General features: G+C 37.0%; 1 protein-coding gene across 1 annotated transcript in view; it reads right to left on the bottom strand.

Moving 5' to 3' along the window:
- Nucleotides 1-4,252: 4,252 nt before the first annotated feature.
- The window catches only part of RNF2 (ring finger protein 2), a 53,990-nt gene continuing 32,690 nt past the window's right edge, over nucleotides 4,253-25,552 (bottom strand). The window contains exons 2-7 of the mRNA XM_065882356.1: nucleotides 17,142-17,230; nucleotides 14,264-14,424; nucleotides 13,412-13,627; nucleotides 6,783-7,055; nucleotides 5,539-5,710; nucleotides 4,253-5,198 (exon numbers count right to left, since the gene is read on the bottom strand). Of these exons, the coding sequence (XP_065738428.1) occupies nucleotides 5,097-5,198; nucleotides 5,539-5,710; nucleotides 6,783-7,055; nucleotides 13,412-13,627; nucleotides 14,264-14,424; nucleotides 17,142-17,228 (1,011 nt within the window). The 5' untranslated portion in view covers nucleotides 17,229-17,230 and the 3' untranslated portion in view covers nucleotides 4,253-5,096. The remainder of the gene's footprint in view (nucleotides 5,199-5,538; nucleotides 5,711-6,782; nucleotides 7,056-13,411; nucleotides 13,628-14,263; nucleotides 14,425-17,141; nucleotides 17,231-25,552) is intronic.

Below are 25,552 nucleotides of genomic sequence, written 5' to 3'. Positions count from 1 at the left end.
AAGATTATCCTCAAATTTAGCTTTTAAGATATAATTTCTTTTAGTTCTTTGAACATGCTTTTAAAAGCTAACAAAGTTTTTGCTTAATAAGTCAAACATCTGGGCTTCCTCCCAGACACTTTGTCTCTTTGCATGTCTTGTAAATTTTTGTTGAGACTAGACATTTAATATGATATGGCAACTCTGAACAACAGAATCCCTTCCCTCCCCAGGGTTTGTTGTGTTTGCTATTTGTTAGTGAACTTCTTGGACTAATTCTGTAAAGTCTGCATTCTTTGCTGAGTGTGACCACTATATTCTGTTTTGTTAGCTTAGAAGTCAGCTAATGATTGGACAGAAATCTCCTTAAATGCCTTCAAACAATAACTCTCCTAGCATTGAAGAAGTGCTCTGTGCATGTGTTGGGATAGGCCTTCAACACTCCAACACGCAGTTTACAACTCTGCCCTAGCCTTCACTTCCTACTTGCAGAGCCTCAAGTTCTGTCACTGGTGACAATGGTGCCTTCTTCATTTTTCTCTTGGGCATGCATACAGCCTTGCGCATGTGGCCTTCTAGATTCCCAGGAATATGCTCGAGTTTTTCAAAGTCCTCTACAGATATGTCATTCCTCAGCTTTTCCTTTTCTTTTTTGGTCAGTGTCTTTTTAGCCCCAATTGTTATCACTGCCTCAGGTAGCTTCTATGGTAAACAACTGCAGCTGCTTTCCACAAACAGGCTGAAGACAGAGCTATTTGCACACAGTGAGTCGAGTCAGGTTAAATAAAGACAAGCTCTGAGAATAGAGCTTTTCAGTGAGGTACCAGACAGGTCAAATAGTGACAGTTCTCTGGGGTGGGCTTTCTGGTTAGCTTCAAGTTCCCTCCAGTGTCAACTAGGCTGCTGGTTTTAACAGCTACCATAGTTGCAAGGCTACTTGTTTTCAAGGCTACCCTGGAACTAGGGAAAGATAGGGCAATATAAAATGTTACAAACCAACTTGCCCATTGCAGCTGGGTGCTGGAGAAACGAAAAAAGAATTACCCAAGGTCAAATGATGACCTTGGCATCACCTGCCCAAGGCTAGTGATGCATGGAATTTAAATCCAGACTCTAAAGCAGGGTTCTTAAGCAGTATAACACATACATACATACATACACACACACACACACACACACACACACACACACACAGACACAAAAGTTACAACATATATTGTTACGGTTTCTGTTTAATAAGTGCTTTTTAGACTATTGGCAGCCTTTAGTTAATTTTTAGAGTTCTGACAAAGTTGATTTTGACAACTTTTAGTGTTCTCATTGCTTTTATGGAACATCAGATTTTCAGAGGTCCTTACTCCATTAAGTTCTCAAAGAAGCCATTTTTATAATTACAACAATGGAACACTAATTACTATTCCTTTCTAATAATCATGTTTCTAAAACTTAGAAAACCAAATATTTCTAACTAGAAATGTGATGGAAATTCAAAAAGAGACACCTCTTCTCATCTGGCATTTTAATTATTTCTGGTTTAGTTGTCCAAGTCAGAATCCTAAGCCTCAATTTTCTTAAACGTACAAGTGAAATATTGTCTTCCCCAGCCTTAAGATTTAAAATGATAACGTAAAACTAATTACAAAGCTACAATAATCAAAACTGACTGGTACTGGCAAAAGAACAGTCATACAGACCAATGGAATATGACCTCAGAAATAAACCATGACATATAAGGTCAATTAATTTTCATCAATTGAAAATTAATTAATTAAGGCTGCCAGGACCATTCAATGGAGAAAGGGCAGTCTTTTCAACACATGCTGCTGGGGAAACTGGATATCCAAATGCAAACAAAGGTGAATCCTTACCTTTCGCCACATACAAAACTCAAAATGGATCAAATATCTAAACTCTTGGAGGAAAATCTTCGTGATACTGGATTTGGCAATGCCTTCTTGGATATGACACCAAAAGAACAGGCAACAGAAAGAAAAACTAGACTTCATCAAAATTAAAAACTTTGGTACATCAAAGGACACTACTGAAAGAGTGAAAATGCAACCCACAGAATGGGAGAAAATACCTGTAAATCATGTATCTGATGACAGACTAATATCCAGAATATATCAAGAACTCCTACAACACACACAGAAAAACAACCCAATTAAAAATGGGCAAAAGACTTAAACAGACATTTCTCCACAGAAGAGATATACAAATGGCTAATAAGTACATGAAAAGATGCTTAGCATCACAAGCCATTAGGGAAATGCAACCAAAACCACAATGAAATAACACTTTACATCCATCACAACAGCTATTAAAAACAAAAATAACAACTGTTAGTTAGGATGTGGAGAAAGTGGAATCCTTCTACATTGCTGGAGGAATTGTAAAATGGTGCAGCCACTGTAGAAAAGTTTGCAGTTCCTCAAAAAATTAAATATAGAATTACCATGTGATTCAACAACTTCACTCCCAGGTATATACCCAAAAGAATTTAAAGCAGGGACTCACACAGATACTTGTACAAAAATGGTCATAGCAGCATTATTCACAACAGCAAAAAGTGTCCAGCAATCTAAGGGCCCATCAACAGATGAATGGATAAAAAAAATGTATATTCATACAGTGGAATATTATTCAGCCATAATAAGGAATAAAATTCTGATATATGCTACAACATGGATGAATCTTAAAAACATTATGCTATGAGAAATAAGACACAAAGGACAAATACTGTATGATTCCACATATATAAGGTGCCTAAAATAGTCAAAGTCAAAGAGAGAAAGTAGAACAGAGTTTACCAGGAGCTGGGGGTAGGAGTGGTAATGTGGAATTATCATTTAACAGGTACAGAGTTTCTGACTGGGATAATAGTTCTGTAAATAGATAGTGGTGATGGTTATACAACATTGTGAATGTATCTTAATGTCACTGAATTAATTGTATGGTTAAAATGATAAATTAGGTTATATATATATTTTACCATAATAAATTTTTAAATGATAATGTATTACCCAAAGGTCCTATTTAGTGAGACTTTTGTTCCTCAGGTGAGATGGTGGTTATAGAAGTTACTTAAATAATAAATACTTTATGAAATGGCTGGTAGTTAATAGTAAATAGTACCCACCCTCCAAAACACACACACATACACATACATACACACACACGACACTACACATTCAATGCTCTTATCAAATACCTATAATTATATTTTTCAAAGGATTACACATCCAATAAATTCACTAATGATGCAAAGAATTTACATCCTCCCATACTGACAGATAAAAACACATACATTCTCTAAGCACAAAGCTCATATTCACAAATAACTTTTTGCCTAAAGACAAATTTCAATTAATAATCACAATGGGAATTTAGTTATTTAATGCAACCATTAACCTAATGTCACCAATAAAATCTAAGCAGTTATATCACAAAACCAGGGTTATATTCAGTGGGCATGCATTAATAATCTATACGATTTAACATTATACCAGAAAAGGAACTGAATACAAAATTTCCCTTGATTTTTGGTGGTTTTCAAATTTCATGACACAGATTCCCAAGGTAAAAACAGATTTTAAATATTTTCGATAAAATGGTAAAAAATTTAACAAGCCTTTTAATTTTCGTATTGGGTGAAGATTTAAAACATCAAGCTGGGCCCAATCTGTCAAAAATGACAGGTAAATATTTACAATGACTAGACAGGCTTTAGTTACAATGGTATTAGAGGATGACTCTCCCCTGGCAAAAACCTTTTATGGTTAATTCTCAATGCAAACATGTTTTTGTAAATACTGTGATAATATAAACTTGGAAACATACCTGGAATCAGGACAGGGACGAAAAATAAAACGCAAGTCAATCTTATTTCTGACCTGTAATCATAAAGCCTTTTGGCTCTAAACACCAAACACTGTCCTTCAATATAAAACTAAATTAAGAAGAGTAGAACAACTTTACCATGCTGGCTGACATTCTTCTACAGAATTATCTTTCACTACACATCAAGGCAGGGCTCAAGCTCCATTAACTTGCTTCTCTAGAAAGAGTATAATTAGCAGAGCACCAAAATTTATAAACTGATATGGCAACCCAAAATGCTAAACACACTTTTCAAACAGAAGCAAATTTTTCCCCATTGTTACTTCTATGTACCATGTTATTTTTGAAACTTATGTGGCTACCAATAAGAAAAGAATCAGGGAAGCTTTGAACATATCTTGTACTTTTCATCAAGGCTAAAGTGCAAAATATCTCCATGTCTCTGGTATTTTAATAGGAAAAAACATAACACATAATAAAGGAACTGAGGTGACAGTAGAACTAATGCAAAAAAGACTTCTTTAAATATACACCTGAAGACTACATAAGACCAATTTAATTTTTCTTTCTTCAATGAAATCTGTGAATGAACCAAGTTCTCACAGAACTTGAGATCTTGTTTGGTTCTCTTTCCCAGGATCAGAAATTCCAAAATTAGAGAGAAAAAAATGGAAGAAAATAACATTGCATGACAATGGACACTAAGTTCATAAAGAACTTTTTTTTAAAAAATGAGATATTATGGAAGAAAACACCATGAAAATAATAATCCTATGAGAATTGTTTTTTACGCACAGTAAATTTGAGCCTTGGTCTTCATGAAGATACTACAGCTTATATAGAAAACTATAAATATACAAGACTCCAGGAAAAAAAGTCAAAATACATATTATTTAACATTCTGTAGGCCTAAAAAACTTTTGAGGGGAGGGGAAAGGATGGCCAACTGAATCTTCACTTAAGAATACAGAACTATGAAAAATTCCTGGGTCAAAAGCTCTAAGATGCTCCAAATGGAACCACACTTTGTGAAAACATACAACCCTAGATATAGTTTTAAAAGGAAAGAAAAAGTACTGAATAACTGCAGTCCCTTCCAAAAAAGGATATCTTAAATTAAGGGGAAAAGATTCTAATAGTGTAAACGAATCTGGCTCAGAAAGAAAATTGAACAACATATCCAATGTTCTGTCCATAAAAGTAATGACAGTACATCTTTAATATTAAAGAAATAGGCTATAAAAAAGTTCATTCTCAGAATTGGTTTTAGTAAAAGCTCATTTGTGCTCCTTTGTGGGTGCATAATAAAGTTCCATGGGTTTGTTCACCTTCCAGTATTTCTCACTGACCAATTCCAAAGAAAAAGAGCCATTTAACACCTAAAACAAAAACAAAAACAAAAACAAACAAAAAAAAGAATTATGAAAACTGCTCAAAGCACAAAATTGTGAGATGGAACAGAGAAGTCCATCTTAGCACAACAATGTAAAACAACTATACCCCAATTTTAAAAAAGTCCATCTTAAAAAAAAATCCTATGATAAACTTGTCACTTACACTATTCATAAAAGAACAAAGGATATATCAATTTAACTACCTGTTGCAATTTCTCCTCCTTCCAGAGTCTGTACCATTTTATTAGGCCCCACCCCACAACCTGCCACTCTCAGATGATCAATGTACTCCCAATTTCAACAGCCTATTATTTTAAATACTTACAGTGAACTGGCCACTGGCTGTTGCTATGTAAATGGTATACTGCTTCTCACTGGCTGTATCAAGGTTCATCTGGTTTGATTCTCCTTTGTTTCGAAGTTCTTCTAAAGCTAACCTCACAGCCAGATACTTGGATAAGTGATCAACAGTGGCATTACCTGAAGTCTTTATGTACCTGGAAAAATAAATCATTAAAACCTTACTTTCTAGATTAGTGATAAAACATACATAAATTATAAAACTAATACATTTCTAAGGGCTTCCCTGGTGGCACAGTGGTTGAGAGTCCACCTGCTGATGCAGGGGACACGGGTTCGTGCCCCTGTCTGGGAAGATCCCACATGCCACAGAGTGGCTAGGCCCGTGAGCCATGGCCGCTGAGCCTGTGCGTCCGGAGCCTGTGCTCCGCAACGGGAGAGGCCATAACAGTAAGAGTACCGCAAAAACAAAACAAAACAAAACAAAACTAATACATTTCTAAAAAGGTATATAAAATGTAAAATGTCTCAATTATTGACATAATACCAGAAATTTATTCCTCTATTATCTAAAAATTTCTTATTGAAAAGGTACAGAAACGGTAAAAGTACAAGCTCACTATCTACCAGGCCATGAAAGCTCTACCTACCTTACCATCCATAAAATATGACACAGAATGACAAAAATCAAATAGAAATAACACTGTACCGAGAGGAAAAAAAAGAACATACCCCTCAATCCCAATGATCAGAAGTTTTGAGTCTACAGCAGCAAGAAGAATACTAAGAATATGAGCAAATTTCTTCTTGTCTAAGAATTAATAAATTTTAGGTTTTTAAGACAAAGCACTGAAGTGCTAATTGTTTGTTAAAGCATCGTATACCATTTACTCACTCACTCAACAAATATTTGATGTTTATATGCACTCAAGGACAGGCTCTCTAGAGTTATATAGTGGTAAAGCAGCCATCCTGGCCAGCATGAATTTTAGAGCCTTCTGGCACCCTAGCATCACTGTTAAGAAATTTAAATGATCCTTTCTCCTCCTCTACCTAGAAGGGTCATTCCTTTCAGATACGCAACTGTGGGTGGGAAGCACATGAGGAAAGACAAAAGCAACAATTCAGGCAGCCAAAATATCCAACCAAACCCTGGCAATCAATGGGATGATAAATGTCACCCTTAATTCTTATCTAAAATTGCCTTTTAACTCCTTAACATTCTAACATTCTAAATTCAGATAATCTGAAACTAACCCACAAGCTTACCTTGTCTGTGCACTGTCATCTTTTTCCATAAGTGTGGGATGAGGCCTGAATACTAATTCAATTTCACTAGCACCATCCATTACTGGATCAATTGCCACTGTTGCATTGTTATTATCAAGCTCAAGCCCAGAATCATCAGATGTTTTGGTCCGTTTGTTACTAGGTCCTGCTTCCTGATTGCTATGTGTGGATGCATTACTACAGTGAGAACTGTCTCCATTGTCTTCTGCTCCACTACCATTTTCAATCTGTTGTTTCTTGCCTCGCTGTAATCTAGTTAAGGAAAACAAAACAAAAAACATGAAATCTTCATTTAGGCCTTTTCAATGCATCAATTTTGAAGTATGTTTACTGAATTTACTAAATTCTAAGTTCCCTGGTGGTCTAATGGTTAGGATTCCGGGCTTTTACTGCCATGGCCTGGGTTCAATCCCTGGTCGGGGAACTGAGATCCCGCAAGCCACACAGCGTAGCAAAAAAAAAAAAAAAAAAAAAAAACCCCAAAACTAAATTCTAAAAACATCTTGATAACTGAATTTGCTCCAAGTTGAATAATGTCATTTATTTTCCACATGTCTCTGAAAGGTCTAGGGAATATCACTTATACACAGGCAAACATCTGAATAAATTAAACAAATGTTTATATTCCCTTAAAACTTTTCTTTATTGATTATAGGAATTATTGGCAAATATTTACATTTTGATGATTTCCTTTATTATGAGATTTTAAATCTAAAGAAAGGCATAATTCAGTTATGAAAAATTTACAGTTCTGAGGGACGATATTTATGCCTTTTTAATTAGAATTTCTTAAGGAAACAGGATTTAAGAGTAATGGTAAGCACTACCTGCCCGCTGCTGACCTCACCCAAAGTCTGCTAATGCAATGCAAAATTATTCCAATGCAGAAGATGCGATGGTATCTAAATATGGAGCATAAACACAGAAGCAGCTCTCTAACAAGCTCAAATACTAAAAACCAGTAACTGGGCAAGGTACTTTGTGTATACATCTTATTTACCCATCAAAACAACTATTAAGGCAGTTAACGTTATTATCATTTTATAATTGAGAAAAACCAATGAAACTGAGGTCCATGGTCCATGGTTATAAGCTAGTAAGCACCAGAACCAGAGGAAGAACTCGATACACATTCTTTCTATCATATATATTGCCTCTCCAGCTGTATATACAAGAAAAAAGGAGGGAATATGTGATGAAAAAGGAATATGAAAGAACGACATGCACTTCTAAGAATAGCGTCATTACTACATTTTTATTGCCAGAACAAGGAAATAATAGCCCACTGCTTGGGAAAGTTGCTCAAGAACTTTTTTTTTAAATTGAACTATAGTTGATTTACAATTCTGTGTTAGTTCTGGGTGTAAAGTAAGTTATATACACACATACATACATACATATGTATATAAAATTCTTTTTCAGATTCTTTTCCATTGTAGGTTATTAGAAGATATTGAATATAGTTTCTTGTGCTATATACAGTAAATCCTTGTTTATCTATTTCATATATAGTGATGCGTATCTGTTAAACCCATACTCCTCTACTTTATCCCTCCCCCTCCCCTTTTCCCCTTTGGTAAATATAAGTTTGTTTTCCATGTCCATGAGTCTGTTTTGTAAATAAGCTCATGTGTATTATTTTTTTGATTCCACATATAAGTGATATCATATATTTCTCTTTCTCTTACTTCACTCAGTATGATAATCTCCATTTTTGCTATGAATGACAGTATTTCATTTTTTATGGCTAATATTTCAGAGAGAGAGAGAGCGAGCGAGAGAGAGAGAGAGTGTGTGTGTGTGTGTGTGTGTGTGTACGTACCACACCTTCTTTATCCATTCATCTGTTATGGACACTTGGGTTGCTTCCATGTCTTGACTAATGTAAACAGTGCTACAATTAACACTGGGATGCATGTATCTTTTCAAATTAGTTTTCACCTTTTCTGGATATATGCCCCGGAGTGGGACTGCCGGATCATATAGTAACTCTATTTTTAGTTTTTTAAGGAACCTCCATACTGTTCTCCACAGTGCTGCACCAATTTACATTTCCACCAACAGTGTAGGAGGGCTGGCTCCCTTTTCTCCACACCTTCTCCAGTATTTATTATTTGTAGACTTTTGATGATGGCCATTCAGATCAGAGTAAGGTGATACCTCCTTGTAGTTTTTATTTGCATTTCTCTAATAATCAGTGATGTTGAGCATCTTTTCATGTGCCTGCTGGCTACATGTATGTCTTCTTTGGAGAAATGCCTATTTAGGTCTTCTGTCCATTTTTTGATTGGGTTGTTTGATTTTTGATACTTAGTTGTATGAGGTGTTTATATATTTTTGAAATTAAGCCCTTGTCAGTCTCATCATTTGCAACTATTTTCTCCCAGTCTGTACGCTGTCTTTTTGTTTTGTTTATGGTTTCCTTTGCTGTGCAAAAGCTTATAAGTTTGATTAGGTCTCATTTGTTTACTTTTGCTTTTATTTATTTTGCCTTGGGAGACCGATCTAAAAAAATACTGCTGCAATTTACATCAGAGAATGTTTTGCCTATACTCTCTTCTAGGAGTTTTATCGTGTCATGTCTTATATTTAAGTCTTTAAGACATTTTTAGTTTATTTTTGTGTATGGTATGAAGCCATGTTCTAACTTCATGGATTTACATGTGGCTGTCCAGCTTTCCACAACACCACCTGCTAAAGAAACTCTTTTCTCCATTGTATATTCTTGCCTTCTTTGTCAAAGATTAGTTGACCACAGGTTGTGTGGGTTTATTTCTGGGCTCTTAATTCTGTTCCACTGATCTGTATGTCTGTTTTTGCACCAGTACCATGCTGTTTTCATAACTGTAGCTTTGTAGTCTTGTCTGAAGTCTGGGAGGGTTATGCCTCCAGCTTTGTTCTTTTTCCTCAGGATTGCTCTGGCAATTCTAGGTCTTTTGTGGTTTCATATAAATTTTAGGATTATTTATTCTAGTTCTGTGAAAAATGCCATGGGTAATTTGACAGGGATAGCATTAAATGTGTAGACTGCTTTGAGTAGTATGCCCATTTTAACAATATTAATTCTTCCAATTCAAGAACATGGGATGTCTTTCCATTTCTTTGAATCATCTTCTATTTCCTTTATCAATTTTATAGTTCTCAGCATATAGGTCTTTTACTTCCTTGGTTAAATTTATTCCTAGGGTTTTTTTTTTTTTGAAGCAATTTTAAACAGGATTGTTCTGTTTTGTTACTTTCTCTTCCTGATACTTCGTTGTTAGTGTAAAGAAATGTAACAGATTTCTGTATATTAATCTTGTATCCTGCTACTCTGCTGAATTCATTTATTAGTTCTAATAGTTTCTGTGTGGAGTCTTTACAGTTTTCTATAGAGTATTATGTCATTTGCATATAATGACAATTTTACCTCTTCCCCTCCTATTTGGATACCCTCCCTCCCTTTCTTTTTTGTTTTGACTACTGTGGCTAGGACTTCCAATACCATGTTGAATAGAAGTGGTGCGAGTGAGCATCCTTGCTTAGGAAAGATGCTCAAGAACTTTTTTTTCCCCCTCAAAAATAAAATACTGTTTATGAAATCCATACAGCATTTTAAAATTAAGAGGGGGTGACTAATATGTTAACTGACAAAACTATGATTCAAAAATATATGAACACTGGGACTTCCCTGGTGGCACACTGGTTAAGAATCTGCCTGACAATGCAGGGGACACAGGTTCGATCCCTAGTCCTAGAAGATCCCACATGCTGCAGAGCAACTAAGCCCATGTGCCACAACTACTGAGCCTGCGATCTAGAGCCCGCAAACCACAACTACTGAGCCTGCACACCACAACTACTGAAGCCTGCACGCCTAGAACCCCTGCTCCGCAACAATAGAAGCCACCGCAACGAGAGAAGCCACCACAATGAGAAGCACGCACACTGCAATGAAGAGTAGCCCCCGCTCACCGCAACTAGAGAAAGCCTGTGTGCAGCAACAAACACCCAACGCAGCCAAAAATAAATAAATTTATAAAAAAAAAAAGTGAACACATACAATGGATTAGTCTTAAAAAGGAAGGAAATTCTGCAGGTGCTACAACATGGATAAACTTTGAAGACATTAAGCCAATCACAGAAAGACAAATACTGTATGATTCCACATATATGAGGTATTTAAAGTAATCAAAATCACAGAAACACAAAGTAGAATGGTGGTTACCAGGAGCTGAGGAGAGGAGGAAGAAATGAGGAACTGTCGCTTAATGGGTACAGAGTTTGTTTTATAAGATGAAAAGAGTTCTGGAAAGTGATTGTACAACTGTGTGAATGCACTTACAATACTGCACTGTATATTTAAAAATGCTGAATATGGTAAATTTTATGTTTTTTACCATAATTTTCTACTGTGATATGGAAAGACCAAAATAATGAAACAAACAAAATACTCAACAGGGTTACTTGTCTAATGTATTTATTTTTACCTCACATTTCTTTCCAAAGAACACAGCTAGATTAATGTAATTTCAGGCAGCATTCATAAAATAATGTTCAGATAATGGAGGTAGATCAATAGCCTATCATATCCTGCATTTATCAAATCATATCCATAACACTACATACTATTCTAGAGGTAGCATTTCAAGAATTATACACCAACAAACTTGAATGTCATATGAGGAATAAAAGAAATTAGGAATGTAAATATTTAGCCTTTAGAGGAGCATGTAAGAATGTATATTTATATGAATTTGAGGATTAGTAGATAGAAGCAGAATCTGAAATAAATATAGAACCCAACATAAGTATTTTGACAAAGATATATCAAGACTGCTACACACAAAAGACTAATTTTAATTCAATATAAGGGAAGAACTTTAAAAATATATATATTCATACAAAACTATTTACTTTAAGCCAAACGTAGTTCTATGTACTGGTGTTATAAGATCAGTAATACACAGTCTCTACCCTCTTAGGGCTTATATTATTCTAGTACAGCAAATAACACACACATGTTCAGAGAATGATAAGTGCTATGAAGAAAAATGAGGCAGAGAGGGTAAGAAAGTATGGAGTCCTGTGGTGGAAGACGGGAACTTAGCAGACACCTGAAGAATGAGTGTGTGTACCATGTGGACTATCTAGAAGAAGAGGGTTCCTGAAAGAGAGAACAGGAAGTATAAAGGCCCTGAGGCAGAAACAAGCTTGCTAAGTCTTAAAAACAGCCAAGAAGCTTTAATAAAGTTATTAACAAATGAAAGAAGCTTCTATCACATACTCCCACCACTAGAAATGTTCAAGCAAAATGAAAGGTCTATCTATAAAGGATTTTATGAAGGGGATTCTTTCTCCTGGTAAAAGACTAAAAGTTTACTCTTCAGAACCACTTCTGGAACTTTTAAAATATGAATGCCTGTACCCCAATCAAAGATTTTGATTTACTTAGTCTGGAGTGATGCCTTTGAGGCCCTAGGATTTAAAAGCTTTCCAAGTGATTCTGATATTCAGCCAAGGTGAAAGCCACTAGATTGGGATGTGGCTTTATTGGTGGCTGGCTTTATTGCGATGTGGCTTTGGAAGATGCTGACTCTCCCTGAGGCCTAAACATATCAGGAGATGTCAGAGCAGAAAAGAGAATAGGGGTGAGGAAAGTGCTCAGATTATATAGGGTCTTGGAAGCTATCATTAAAGTCTTTTAACCTGACTGTGAACAGAAGCTATTAGAGGCTTCAAAGCAAAGGAGAACTATGACCTGACTTCCAATTTATCACTCTGGCTGCTGTGCTGAGCACAGACAATGTGGAGGTAAGCATGGTAAATTGAAAGACCAATTGGGAGGCTATTTCAACACTTTCAAATGAAAGATGGTGGCTGCCTAGACCAATTTGGATATATTATGGAAAAAGCTAAAAATATATTTATTCACAAACTGGAATACGGACTGGGAAAAAAGAGAGAGGTGAAAGGTAACTCCAAAGTTTTTGGCTAAAGCAAGTAGGATGATGGAGTTGCCATCAACTAAAATGAGCAAGAATGAATAGAAGTAGGGGATAAGAATTACAAGTTCAGTACTGAACATGTTAAGTTTGAAATAAGGAACAGCTAACGACATACAAAGGGAACCAGGAGAATATCGTCTCTTGAAAGCCAGCGGAAGGAAACCAGTCAAAGAGAAAAGAGAAATCACCTGTATAAAATGCTGCTAAGTAAGATGAGATCTGAGAATCAGCAATTGGGTTTTGCAATGTGGAGGTCAATGGTAACTTCAACAAGGGTGATACGGGGCATTGGGATAAAGCCTGACTGGGGGAGTTCAAAATGGGACAGTAGAAGTATTGAATATAGTAAGCACAGACAACTCTTTTAAAGAGAAGAAATACAATGGTAAGTGGAGGCAGAAGTGGGTATAAGAGGGTATTTGTCTTGTTTTTTTAAGACTCTAGTACTTTAAATGGAATACCGTATTAGGCCTAGAGACATATTTTATACCTTCAAGAAAAGGTAACCACACAGAACTACTATTTGTTACTGCATTTATCTTTCTCAAAATGGAGGGTGTTAATTCAGTATTTAATAGAGTGGAAAAATGGCCGCCCTGCCTGGCCTTCTCTCCCATATACCTGTTCATGGCCTGTATCTTCAGTCCTTCCTCAATGCTGTGACTGAGTGCTTGCTGATTATTGTGCTTGTTGATCCTGGCTAATACTCTTTCTTGATGAGCTTCATACTCATCACGACTTGGATAAATTTTGCTGATGAGTGCATCAAAGTTTGGGTCTGGTCTTAGTGATCTTTTGGAAACTAGCTTTTTCCGACAGGTAGGGCATTCTTTATTGCTAAATAAAAAGAGAGAAAAGAAAATGTAAATAATGCCAGGATCTTTGGGCTAAAGACAAAAATAGCCAGCTTCCAGATAATTATCATCTTTATTCCAATAGCTTTACTAAGTCGCAGAAATTTAAACTGATTAACCTGACTTTCCTTGAATATCTGACTAGTGACTAAGCAAGATTTTTAAAACATGAGACTCTCCATACTACTTGCCAATAGAGAAAAAACTAAATACTTCCCCATGATAAATTATATATAACCATTTTAGAAATAAAAATCTATTCCTTCCTAAATTTCCTGTTTCTGATATCCATGCTATACATGGAAAAACTATCCACTAATATATATTAATTTATATGTTATGAATTATTTTATTAAAATATTCATCAGGACAGTGAGAAAATCATGGTTTCATGCTTTGTAATTTCCTCAAAACAAAAACTCATCCTAAAAAGCTTCTAAAACTATATAAAATCAACTGTTTCAAAACAAAGATTCTCCAATAATTAAAACCTAGACTTTAGATAAATTTCCAATTCTCAAATGAACACTTATAGAAAATGTATTTCTCAAAACCCACAGAGCACTAGAACACTGTCCTTGTATAATTTAAGTACCTAGCATAATTCATTTTAACATACCCACTTCTGAGGGCTGTGATAATGCAGTCTGCACAAAAACGATGTAAACACTCTTTTGTAGTCATGGTGTTCTTCAACATATCCAAACAAATTGGGCACATTAATTCACTGTGTAGACTTCGAGGTGAAACCACAATTTCCAAGCCATCCGTTATTGCCTCCTGTAAAAAGCATCACTTTAAAATTAAATGCTACCTAATTAAAAAAAATTATGGACAAGTTCAAACGTAAGAATATAGAAAATGTCAAAAATGAACATCTATATACCCATCACCCAGTCACCATCACTGTTAACTCACAACCAATCTTGTTTTAGCTATAATCTCCTCCAACTCCCCTCAGCCCCAGCACCAAATCATTATATAAATGCCCTTAATTTTAATACTAAAGATAACATATTATACATTTAAAAGATAACTAATGTTAAATCACCCTGGTATAGCAATAAAAAAAGCATTGAATATGGAATCAGATGGCTTAGGTTCTATTAGTTCTACAACTAGCTTTGTGACACTCAATGATTAGTTTTAACATTGTCTTCTTACCTGCAAAATGAGGAAGTTAAGCTAAATGAACCCTAAAACTTCTTCCATCTGCAAAACTGCACCATTTTGATAATAAACTATACATTTCACGCCATCCATTAAAAGATTTTAAAATTCAAATACAAGTATTCCCTATTTATACACAGCTTAACAGGATTTAATTTTAAAATCACCTTTTGAACCTTAAAGTCTTGATCCACAGAGCAGTTTTATACAAAGTGGTCAGGTTCTCAAGCTAACCCACAAACTGATTTAAACCATAGCACCTCCGAAGTATAAAAAGTATTAGTATTTCTAATTGTCATGTCTAAAAATGTTTTCAGTGCGAAAATGCACTTGGAGATCCAATGTAGAATTCAGGACAAACCTCCCAAATGCACAGATTAGTGACTCCTACTTTCTTTGCCACTACCACTACTCGCCCTTCCCACAAGGTGGCACTGAGAACAAAGATTATGTAGCTCTAAAGGCACCAATACAGGCTCCTATGGATTGAGGAAAAAGGTCTAGTATGTGGCCACTGAAAAGGAAGATGCAGGTAGAATAAGGGGCTTCCATATGTTACACTTCCTGTCTCCACTGGCTCTTCGTCGTACTTGTGTTTGCTCTATAGGGTCAAAGATTGATGACCCCACAAGGAAAGCCATCGAAACTATAGATATTGTCCATTATCAAGTATCCATTATGTTTCAACCTCTCTATATAAAGCACTTTCTGTATTTTACTTAGTTTAATATACACACAAACTTTTGATTTAGGAATTATAACCTCGATCTTATAAATCACACAGAGAGTATGATGATGACTTAGCTAGTAATCAAGTCTGGTCCCCTCTTCCTCTTTAGAATTTGCCTAGCAAAATCTGAACCCTGGATAAACCATCCATCCATATTTTCCATGCCTATACCTGTGCATCTGCATAGCACTGCAGGGGAAAAAAAGGGAGGAATCACACAACCAGACTGATATCACTAAAAACTCATTTTTCTTTTCACTGCACTATTTTACAACTTTTCTTCTATCTGCAGACCTACCACCTAAATGTTCAATAGATTAATTACCTTACCTCAAATTTCATTTAAAGAACTCTCGTTTTCTCTCTACCAAATCTTTATAAAGCATCTTCCTCTTTCTTCTTACAAGGAGAAAGTACACCTCTTCCTATCACATGTCCATTCCTTCCTACCTTCTCAAGTATATCCCTCTTTGGATTTCTATTTGATCTCAGACTTCAGCAATCTCTCCCTCTTCACTAAATCAGCCTAGATTAATATAGGGTTGCTGCATAGTGAAATGTGAATGATGAGCTTAGAGCTGTGTGTAGAGGAGGGTGGGGTGAGAGTGGTTCCATCTCTCATCTTATTAACAAAACAAAATTTAAATAACTTCCCAATTCTGTTGCCCTCAAGTTTTCACTCCATTTCTCTGTTTCTCTGCACAGCCAAACTTCTCTGAAACATTACCTATTCATTTTCACCTCCCCCTCCCCTTTAACACAGCAAAACCTACTCAAGTGAATCTACTCTGGTCAAAGTCACCAAGTATATACAGCCAACTCTAGTGCTCACTTTTGTAATCTTCACCTTATTCATCCTCTCAGTAGTACTGAACACAGTAACTGCATCCTCCTTGAAACACTTTGTCCTATGTTTTGATCCCCTCACTTCATCTTCCATTTTTCCTTACTTTTCTTTGGCCGTTCCTTCAGTCTCCTTTGCTGGCTCCTTTTCCATTACTTAATTTCTAAATCTTGAAGCTCCTCTGGATGAAGTTCTGGGCCTTCTGCTCATCTCTCTCTAGGTGATCTGGCATTCTCATGCTTAAAATGTACTGACAAGTCCTAAAACTTTATATTTAGTCCAGACCTCTAGGTAGCATCTCTACTTGTCTTACAGGCATTTCAAACTGAAAATGACTTCAGTTTTAAGCATGTTTATCTCCTTCAAACCTGTTCCTCTCCCAGTCTTCCCCATCTTCACCTTCTCAAAATGGTCTTCCCTGGTTCTCCCGTTATTATTTATTACAGCATTAAGGACCTTCCCTTTATATAACTTCTCATATATGTAATTTACTTGTTTGATGTCCATAAACTCCCTGGGCTGGTGCCACATCTGTTTTATTCACCACTTTACCTACTGCCTAGCTTAGGACCTGGTACAGAATATGCACTCAAATTATTTGTTCAAGAAATGAAGTGTCAACCAAACATACATAAATTAGAACTGTATATAAATTTATTATTACTGTTATGTTCTTTCAAGTTTTCACTTTCTAAAACTATATCCCAGTTTATATGCCTCATATTTCCCCTAAGTTATCTTAATCTATATTACCTGAGGTGTTCGTTGTAATTCATATAAACTGAGTTCCCATGTTTTGCTTAATGGTTGAGTTCCGTTTGTCTGCACAGCCTGAGACATTGCTAGGAATAAAGAAGAGAGAAAACCAATTTTAGTATCTGAAAGGGAAGTTAATCTCAAAACTAATTTTTAGACATTGTAAATCCTGAGAGTAAAACCAACAGAAATTACACACTGGCTCCTCAAGAACGAAGAAGAAGAAAAGCTCAAGAATCTTTCCATTTATAAACACAAGCTACTTGAGAGCAAGAAGTTATCACTGATCTCTGAATGCCTAACAGCTCGCACACAGAGAATGCTTAATTATTACTGATGTATAGGAAACTCTCTTCACCCAAAATAAGAAGTATCTTTCTGAAACTGGCAGTCATGGAACTTAGAACTGTCAGGAAAATCTCAGACTCTTCAGCATGGCCATCTAGTCCAACTTTTGCCAAAGATACACAATCTACTTTAAAGCACTTTAAGCCACAGGTCATTCTGCCTCTACTTTCACAGCTCCACTCATGAAAAATCCCCTTTCTAATAAGTCAGCTTATCTCCTCCTAATGATGAGCCCAAAACTGCTTCCTATTCACCTTACAGCTGTCCTCTGGAGGCAAACTGACTAAGTCGAATAATTTTTCTACACAACAGTCTTTCAAATATTTGGACACTGTTATCATATTCCACCTGATTTTTCTTTACTTCTGGCTAAATGTCCTAGTTCCTCCTACTGCTCACCATGTGACAGAATTTCAAGGTCTCCTCACCACTGTGACTTTCCTCTTGTTATGAATGAACAACGTACAGCCAACTTCTCTGCCTGTCTTTGAACAGGGGGACGAGATCTAGTATACATGTAAGGAAGATGGTCTTAGACAACTAACTCCTCTAGGGCAAAGGAAGAGGCTCCAATCATTCAAGTATCCAGTAAACATCTATTATTGGCCAAGCAGAATTGCTCTAGGTCCTTGCCTCAGAATTCAAAGCCTATAAACAAAGAAATGTGTGTAAACAGCTAAACTACAAACTGACAAGATCGAGTCTAAGCAACCATATGGAAAAAACAATATGGAATTACAGAGAAGGATCAGGAAATCTAAGGAGTCAGGGAAGGCTTAAATGGAGATTAAACAGCCTTAAAAAAAAAATACTACACTGGGATGGGAGTACAAAAGAAACAGGGTTCCAGGCAAAGTCGAGCAACATGTATGTAGGTATGAGTCTGGAAGCCACTGGAAGTTTTAAACAAGAGAGTGACATGATCAAATAGTTTCAAAGAAATTCAAGCAGTATGTAGAAGACAGAATAGAAAGCAACTAGCAGTAAAAAGAACAATGAGGAGGCTGTTAAAAAACCTCAGTGATATTAACTATCTGAACCAAAGCAGCAAAGCACAGACAGAGAGAAAGAATCAGACAGATCACTACATGATACATACGACACTGGTCTAAGAGGGAAGGGTCAAATAAGATTTTAGGAAAGCAACCATCCTTTACTGAGATAGAACACAGAAGGAAGGTGTGGGTTAGAAGAGAAGTGGAGCTGCTACACACACTGAGTTCCAGTTATTTAATGCAGCACTGACGGAGGTAGAGTCATCCAGTAGATAGTGAGAAAGAAAAATATCACACTTGCCTAAAGACACAACTTGCACAATCACAGTATGGCATATATTCTACACTGGCACATAAACAATGAAGGACATGATCTATTTGTATCCAGGATGCTGAATTTCCCACTTTTAGCAGCTACCATTTAAAAATACCTGCTCTTACATGTATATGTATAGCTGATTCACTTTGTTATAAATCAGAAACTAACACACTATTGTAAAGCAATTATACCCCAATAAAGATGTTAAAAAAAATAAATAAATAAAATAAAATAAAATAAAATAAAAAAATAAAAAAAAATAATAAATAAAATAAAAATACCTGCTCTTAGACTTCCCTGTTGGCACAATGGTTAAGAATCTGCCTGCCAATGCAGGGGACACGGGTTCGGGCTCTGGTCCGGTAAGATCATACATGCTGCCGAGCAACTAAGCCCGTGCACCACAACTACTGAGCCTGTACTCTAGAGCCCGGGAGCCACAACTGCTGAGCCCATGCGCCACAACTACTGAAGCCCACATGCGTAGAGCCCGTGTTCCACAACAAGAGAAGCCACCGCAACGAGAAGCCCGCGCACCGCAACAAAGACCCAACGCAGCCAAAAATAATTAATTTTTAAAAAACCCTGCTCTCAAGAACCCACCCAATGAGCAATTAACTTACTTTGCTTTTATAAGTAAAAGCACTTCACTGAAATTTAACCTAAATTCTAGCCCCCTCTAAAATTCAATATACATTGTCTCTTCAAAACAGCTACATTTCCACATGAAGTTTCTCCCTTGTGCAAGCAAAAATTTGAAATATGTTCAAATTTTTCAAATTTGAGTGAGTCATGGCTTTTGTTTATAATTTTGAGGCTGTCCACCGAGTCTACCTTGAAGACTCACTCATTTTGCTTATCAGAACCAGTGGACTCCCAAACAAGCAAACATTCCTTGAATCTTCTGTGCTTGAAATACAATTATCTTTCAGCTCCATCATGATTCCTGATCAGTGTCCCAACAGTAGCCTGAAATCTGAGCAATTTTTCACAGAGCTCTGGTCAGTAATCTAGCTGAGTTTGTTATCCTATGATTAGTAGCCTGTGGTTCTTTGAGTATCTCCCTGAGTGCGGGAATCACAAATTGAAAGAATTTTGTGACAGAAAACTTCTCCTTCATGAAATACTGTCTTTTCTCTATCATTCAATCTTCAGAGGATCAAATGATGGCACAGACTCTACTAATTGCTATCTAGTCAAACTGATGGATACAAGAGACCCAACAGACCAGTATCTGCTCTCTGGAGCAAAAAACTTTGCCATAAGCCTCTCTAAAAAGCCTTCATGAAGAGATTAACTAAAAGAGAGATCACTTTGTTTAATGTAGGAGGACTTTCTCCTTCATTTCTGTACTCTGGGGTTGAAGGTTAACATTTCTGTACTCTAGGGGCTAAATCATGGTCGCTAGCCACCATTCATTCATTCATTCATTCATTTATGGCTGCATTGGGTCTTTGTTACTGTGTGCAGGCTTTCTCTAGTTGTGACAAGTAGGGGCTACTCTTCATTGCAGTGCACAGGCTTCTCACTGCAGGTGGCTTCTCTTGTCGCAGAGCATGGGCTCTAGGCATGCAGGCTTCAGTAGTTGTGGCACGTGGACTCAGTAGTTGTGGCTCACGGGCTGTAGAGCGCAGGCTCAGTAGCTGTGGCGCACAGGCTTCATTGCTCCACGGCATGTGGGATCTTCTCAGATGAGGGCTCGAATCCATGTCCCCTGCATTGACAGGCGGATTCTTAACCACTGCTCCACCAGGGAAGCCCCCCTAGCCACCATTTTATAAGCATCACTTGATCTTATTGTATGTAGTTTGTGTATTGATGTGGGTTTCTCTACATCTACGATACAAACTTCTCCTGACAGAACTCCTGCCCCTATATACACTCTTATTATAATCCTAGTTATTCTGCTTACCAGGCTAGACGGCACAATTTCTCCAAGGATGTTTATAATTACCTTAGCTATTATTGGTAATTTTGGACATGTCAAAGATAATACAACTAAAAGAAGCTCTAGAAAAGAAAGGGAAAAAAGTACCAAATACACAATGGGCAGTCTTTTTGACTGGTATGCTGAGGCCTCAAAATTAAACCCAAACTTCAAAGTAGCATCCCTTTAAAGTTCTCTAGCAAAGACCAAAGAAAAAAGCATTCAAATTATCTGAAACCTGCCCTCCTTATGCATCCAACATTATCATGCTTTAGCATCACCACCTTTACCTATATTCCCTCTGTTCCCCTCTACTGCCACCCCTAGAATCCTAAGTGAAATATCCTTTCCTCAAGGTCTTCCCCCAAGAAAACAACCAATGACCCATACCCACTTAAGACTGCTACAATGGTAGGTAAACCAATGGAAACTAAGTTAAGGTACAGTTTAGGGCTAACAGTCACAATAAAAGACTTTCCAAAACCAAAAGGCAGACAGACTAATGGCTGCTACTGAATTTCATTCTACTAAGAAACTGTCCAGGAATCCCAGGCTTATATTAATGATTCCATTTACTTGTAGTCCCTCAGATGGATAAAAATAGTTGAAAAGTGGCTGGAAAAAAGAAAAAAAAAAAACCTTGCAAAACGTTCAACAGGGACTAGAGAACGCAAGAAAACCAGGGTGATAAATAAAGCCTTTTCTGGTGCCCTTCCTTTAAAACTTAAGACTAAAATTCTAGGCTGCAAACAAGGAATGGACTGATAAATAGGAGACATAAGAAACTGGCTTCAAGGCGTTCAACCTGTATTGTGGGACAGACCCAAGAGGCAGTGTAAAAAGAACCTGCCCCCTCTTTTTCTTAATAGGCTAAAATCCAAAATACAGGATTTAAAAAAAAAGTGGAACAGAAAATTGCAAATTTGGATGATTTCCAACAGAGCTGAAAGAAAATGTTAGAAGACCTTTAGAAAACTGACAAACTACAAACTAAAACAAACATATGATCCTTCAGATAAAAAAAAAAAAAAAAAATCAAAGATCCTTCAGCCTCTAAGTTTTAATGACCTATTCATAAAGATACTGGCAGATACAGTAATCAGAAAAATATCTGGAAGGGGCACTGCTCCATATTAGGAAATAAAGCGTGGTGTATGTGTGTGCGTGCAAAGAACAATGGCCCCAAATCTACCGATGATGCTGCTCTGAAGATGGCTCTAGAATTCACCGAATTCAAAGCGAACCACCTTTAAATACAGTTCCCCTGTAGATACATGTACCACTATTTCTACCATAAATCCTACAGTAGCATAATGAATTTATCGGAGAACTAAAACTACTAAGATAGGAGGAATTTCTAAGAATTCTAAATCCTAACCCATGTCTCAACACTGTTACCCTGGGGTCAACCATAAACAGAACACTCCTTTCATCTGTCTCTAGAAAGCTTCCCCAGCAAATTAATAGGAACTGTCAAATGAAATATTCTCCTAAATATATATATATATATATTTTTAAAGTCTTCTTTCTAGAGATGCCAGTTCTCCTGAACATAGCCAAATTATATCCGATTTGGATATTTGTATTCCTGTGGCAACAAAGATTCAGGAAGTAATTCACAAGTTAGTTGTAGTTCCAGAACTTCCTGGTATCATCATTTGGAAAACTAGGATCTACACAAGTTTTAAAAATTTTCCAGTCTTTCTGTTTGAATCTGTATTACAATCAATCATATGTTCCCTGGTAGTTAGAGTCTTAAATGCTACTGCATGGATGCCATCTTATCAGATAATACAGCAGGTAATCCTAGACCAAAAAAAAGGATACAGTCTTGCTGATCACCAAAACTGCTATCTCAATTTTTAAGAACATGTCAGCAGTGTAAATCTGAACAATAGTGACCTCTACTGTGACCTAGCCAAGGAGGGTCAAAAGATGATCTGAGAATGAAAAATTCCGTTTTTTGCCTCAAGACACAATCCACATATACAGAGGAAGCTGTAAATTCTACTCTGGCCTAAAGCACATTATCTACATGTATTTAGGAAACTCAAGTTTCTACTTTTGGCAGTTACTGAACAGATAAGCTCTCTAGAATTAGTTCCTCTTTGCTTTAGGTCAATATATTTTTTCATTTAAATTTAACCTAAATTCTACCCTTCCCCCAAATCATATATAACCTTTCCTCTTCTTTGGTTTAGTGAGAAGCTGCATTTCTGTCTGCAGCTCACTCTTGACCAAGCCAAGAATGTAAAAGACTTTTAGCTTCTGTTTTTCGGATGGGAATAAATTGTGATTTTGATGACTGGTATTTGGGAGTCATCTATGTATACAGACAGAGCAACGAAAAAGGAAAGGAACAAGAATGGATGGCCTAGGTAATAATTATAATCTGAAAGGATGGAGAGTAGAGTTGAAGCCAGCAAAGAAGGGAAATTAGGTGTCAGACAAAGTAATCTTAGGGATTCTTTCCAGCAACAGGAATGTGCTTCCCAGTTGACTACTGCCTGAAGATCCCTGCAGCACAACGGAAGATCTAGGTCTACCTGTGGCCCAATACCCACCTAAATTATACTTCTGAATAAAAGATACCCCCAACAAAACAGAAATGTTTCTTGCACAAAGTAGGCGCTCAAATTTGTGGAGAGAATGTTAGCATTTATAGTTTGGACAAGATAACTTCAGTAGCAGTGACAGAAACAGAAAATAGATCTTGAAGAAAGATCTAGTCACAGCTAAATTTTGAAAGCTCACGGCTTCAATAACCAAAGGGGAAACAGCAATAGGATATTCAGAATGCTCTTTTAAGGACCACAAATACCTGGCACTCATGCTGACTTTCCACATCTTCGCATATGGTAGATCACAAAGTCCTTTTGTGGAGGCTCAATGTAGTTTCAAAAGCTTTTTCAATACAACACCCTCAAGAAGTGACTACCCATAAAGCAAAGAGCAGAGCAGGCAAAAGAGACGAAAACTCCTATGCATTCTACACAAAAAGATTTAGTAAGCTTATCTTTTTTTAAACAAGAAAAAGGTTAGACTTTCATTTCCAGTTCTGCATGTAAGTTACCATTCAGTCCTAATAAGTCAAAAAGCTGAACAGACTGAAAAATCAACTACTCTTCTGGGATCCACAAGCGAGAGGAGGACACAAGGCAAATCACTGCCCCAAAATTGAAGAGACAGAATACAGGGAATCTCAACATATCTGAGCAGACTGAGGCACTGAAACCGCAGTAGGAAGCAGTGTCAGACAGGAAACTCTTGAACTATAACTGAAAAATGGTTGGAGGAAGCTCAGTGTGGACAAGTCTGAGAGTTAAAAACTCCAGGAGGACCCAGTCACAGGGAGGCCCCCACAATACTGTGAAATTTACCTCCAGCAGCCCAACCAGATTCCCACACTAATTATCAGAGAAAACTCCCCTCATGCTTCCAGCAGAGGGAGGGGAAAAGGAACCATTTCTAAATATGCCAGAGCATTCTAGTTCTTCGTAACAAGTCCTGCCCTCAGGGAAAATTAGTTAACCAGAACCTAACCTGCTGGGATATTACCAGAACCTAAGTGACCTGGAGAAGGGAAATACCCAACTCCAGTCCATTCTAGTCTTCCTGTCCCACCTAAAAGGGGTTAGAAAAAAACTAAGAACCACTAGTGAAGTTCACAGCCCAGAGACATAGGCTCTGAGACCAATTACAGGACTACAGAACCCTTTCCTCCCCCCAGCTCCTGGCAACCGCTAGTCCTTTTACTGTCTCTCTGTTTGAGAAAGTATTTCTCTTTTGCTTTTGAAGAATAATTTGGCAGAGTACAGAATTCTAGGTTGGTGGGTTTTTTTTCTTTCAGCTCTTCATATATTTCATAGTTTGCTTGCATGATTTCTGAGGAGAAATTGGATGTAATTCTTATCTTTTCTCCTCTATAGGTAAGGTGTTTTTTCCTCTGGCTTCTTTCAGCATTTTTTCTTTATCTTTGATTTTCTGTAGTTTGGAAATGATTTGCATAGGTGTAGGTTTTTTGTTTGTTTGTTTGTTTTTGACTTTTATTCTGCTTGGTGTTGTCTAAGCCTCTTGGATCTGTGTTTTGATGTCTGACAATAACTTGGGGGAATTCTCACTCATTAATGTTTAAATATTTCTTCAGTTTCTTTCTCTCTTTCTTTTCCTTTTGGTAATCCCACTAGGTATATGATAGCTTTTGTAGTTGTCCCACAGTCCTTTGGGATGCTGTTCTGCTCTGTTTCTTTTCAGACTTTGTTCTCTTTGCTTTTTAGTTTTATGGGTTTCTACTGATATATCCTCAAGCTTGGAGATTCTTTCCTCAGCCATGCCCAGCCTACTAATAAGCTCATCAAAGCAGTCAAAGAAGTCTGGGCTTCCCTGGTGGTGCAGTGGTTGGGAGTCCACCTGCTGATGCAAGAGACACGGGTTCGTGCCCTGGTCCGGGAAGATCCCACATGCCGCAGAGCGGCTGGGCCCGTGAGCCATGGCCACTGAGCCTGCGCGTCCGGAGCCTGTGCTTCGCAACGGGAGAGGCCGCAACAGTGAGAGGCCTGCGTGCCGCAAAAAAGAGAAAGAAAAGCAGTCATTCTTCATTTCTGTTACAGTGTTTTTGATTTCTAGCATTTCTTTTTGGTTCTTTCTTGGGATTTCCATCTCGCTGCTTACATTGCCCATCTGTTCTTATATACTGCCTGCTTTATCCATTAGAACCCTTAGCATGTGAATCACAGTTTTAAATTCTCTGGTAATTCCAACATCCCCTGTCATGTCTGGTTCTGATGCTTGCTCTGTCTCTTCAAACTGTGTTTTTTTT

Source organism: Phocoena phocoena, chromosome 1 (assembly GCF_963924675.1).
Source record: "Phocoena phocoena chromosome 1, mPhoPho1.1, whole genome shotgun sequence".
NCBI classification, from domain to species: Eukaryota; Metazoa; Chordata; class Mammalia; order Artiodactyla; family Phocoenidae; genus Phocoena; species Phocoena phocoena.
This window is presented reverse-complemented; position numbering and strand designations above follow the sequence as displayed.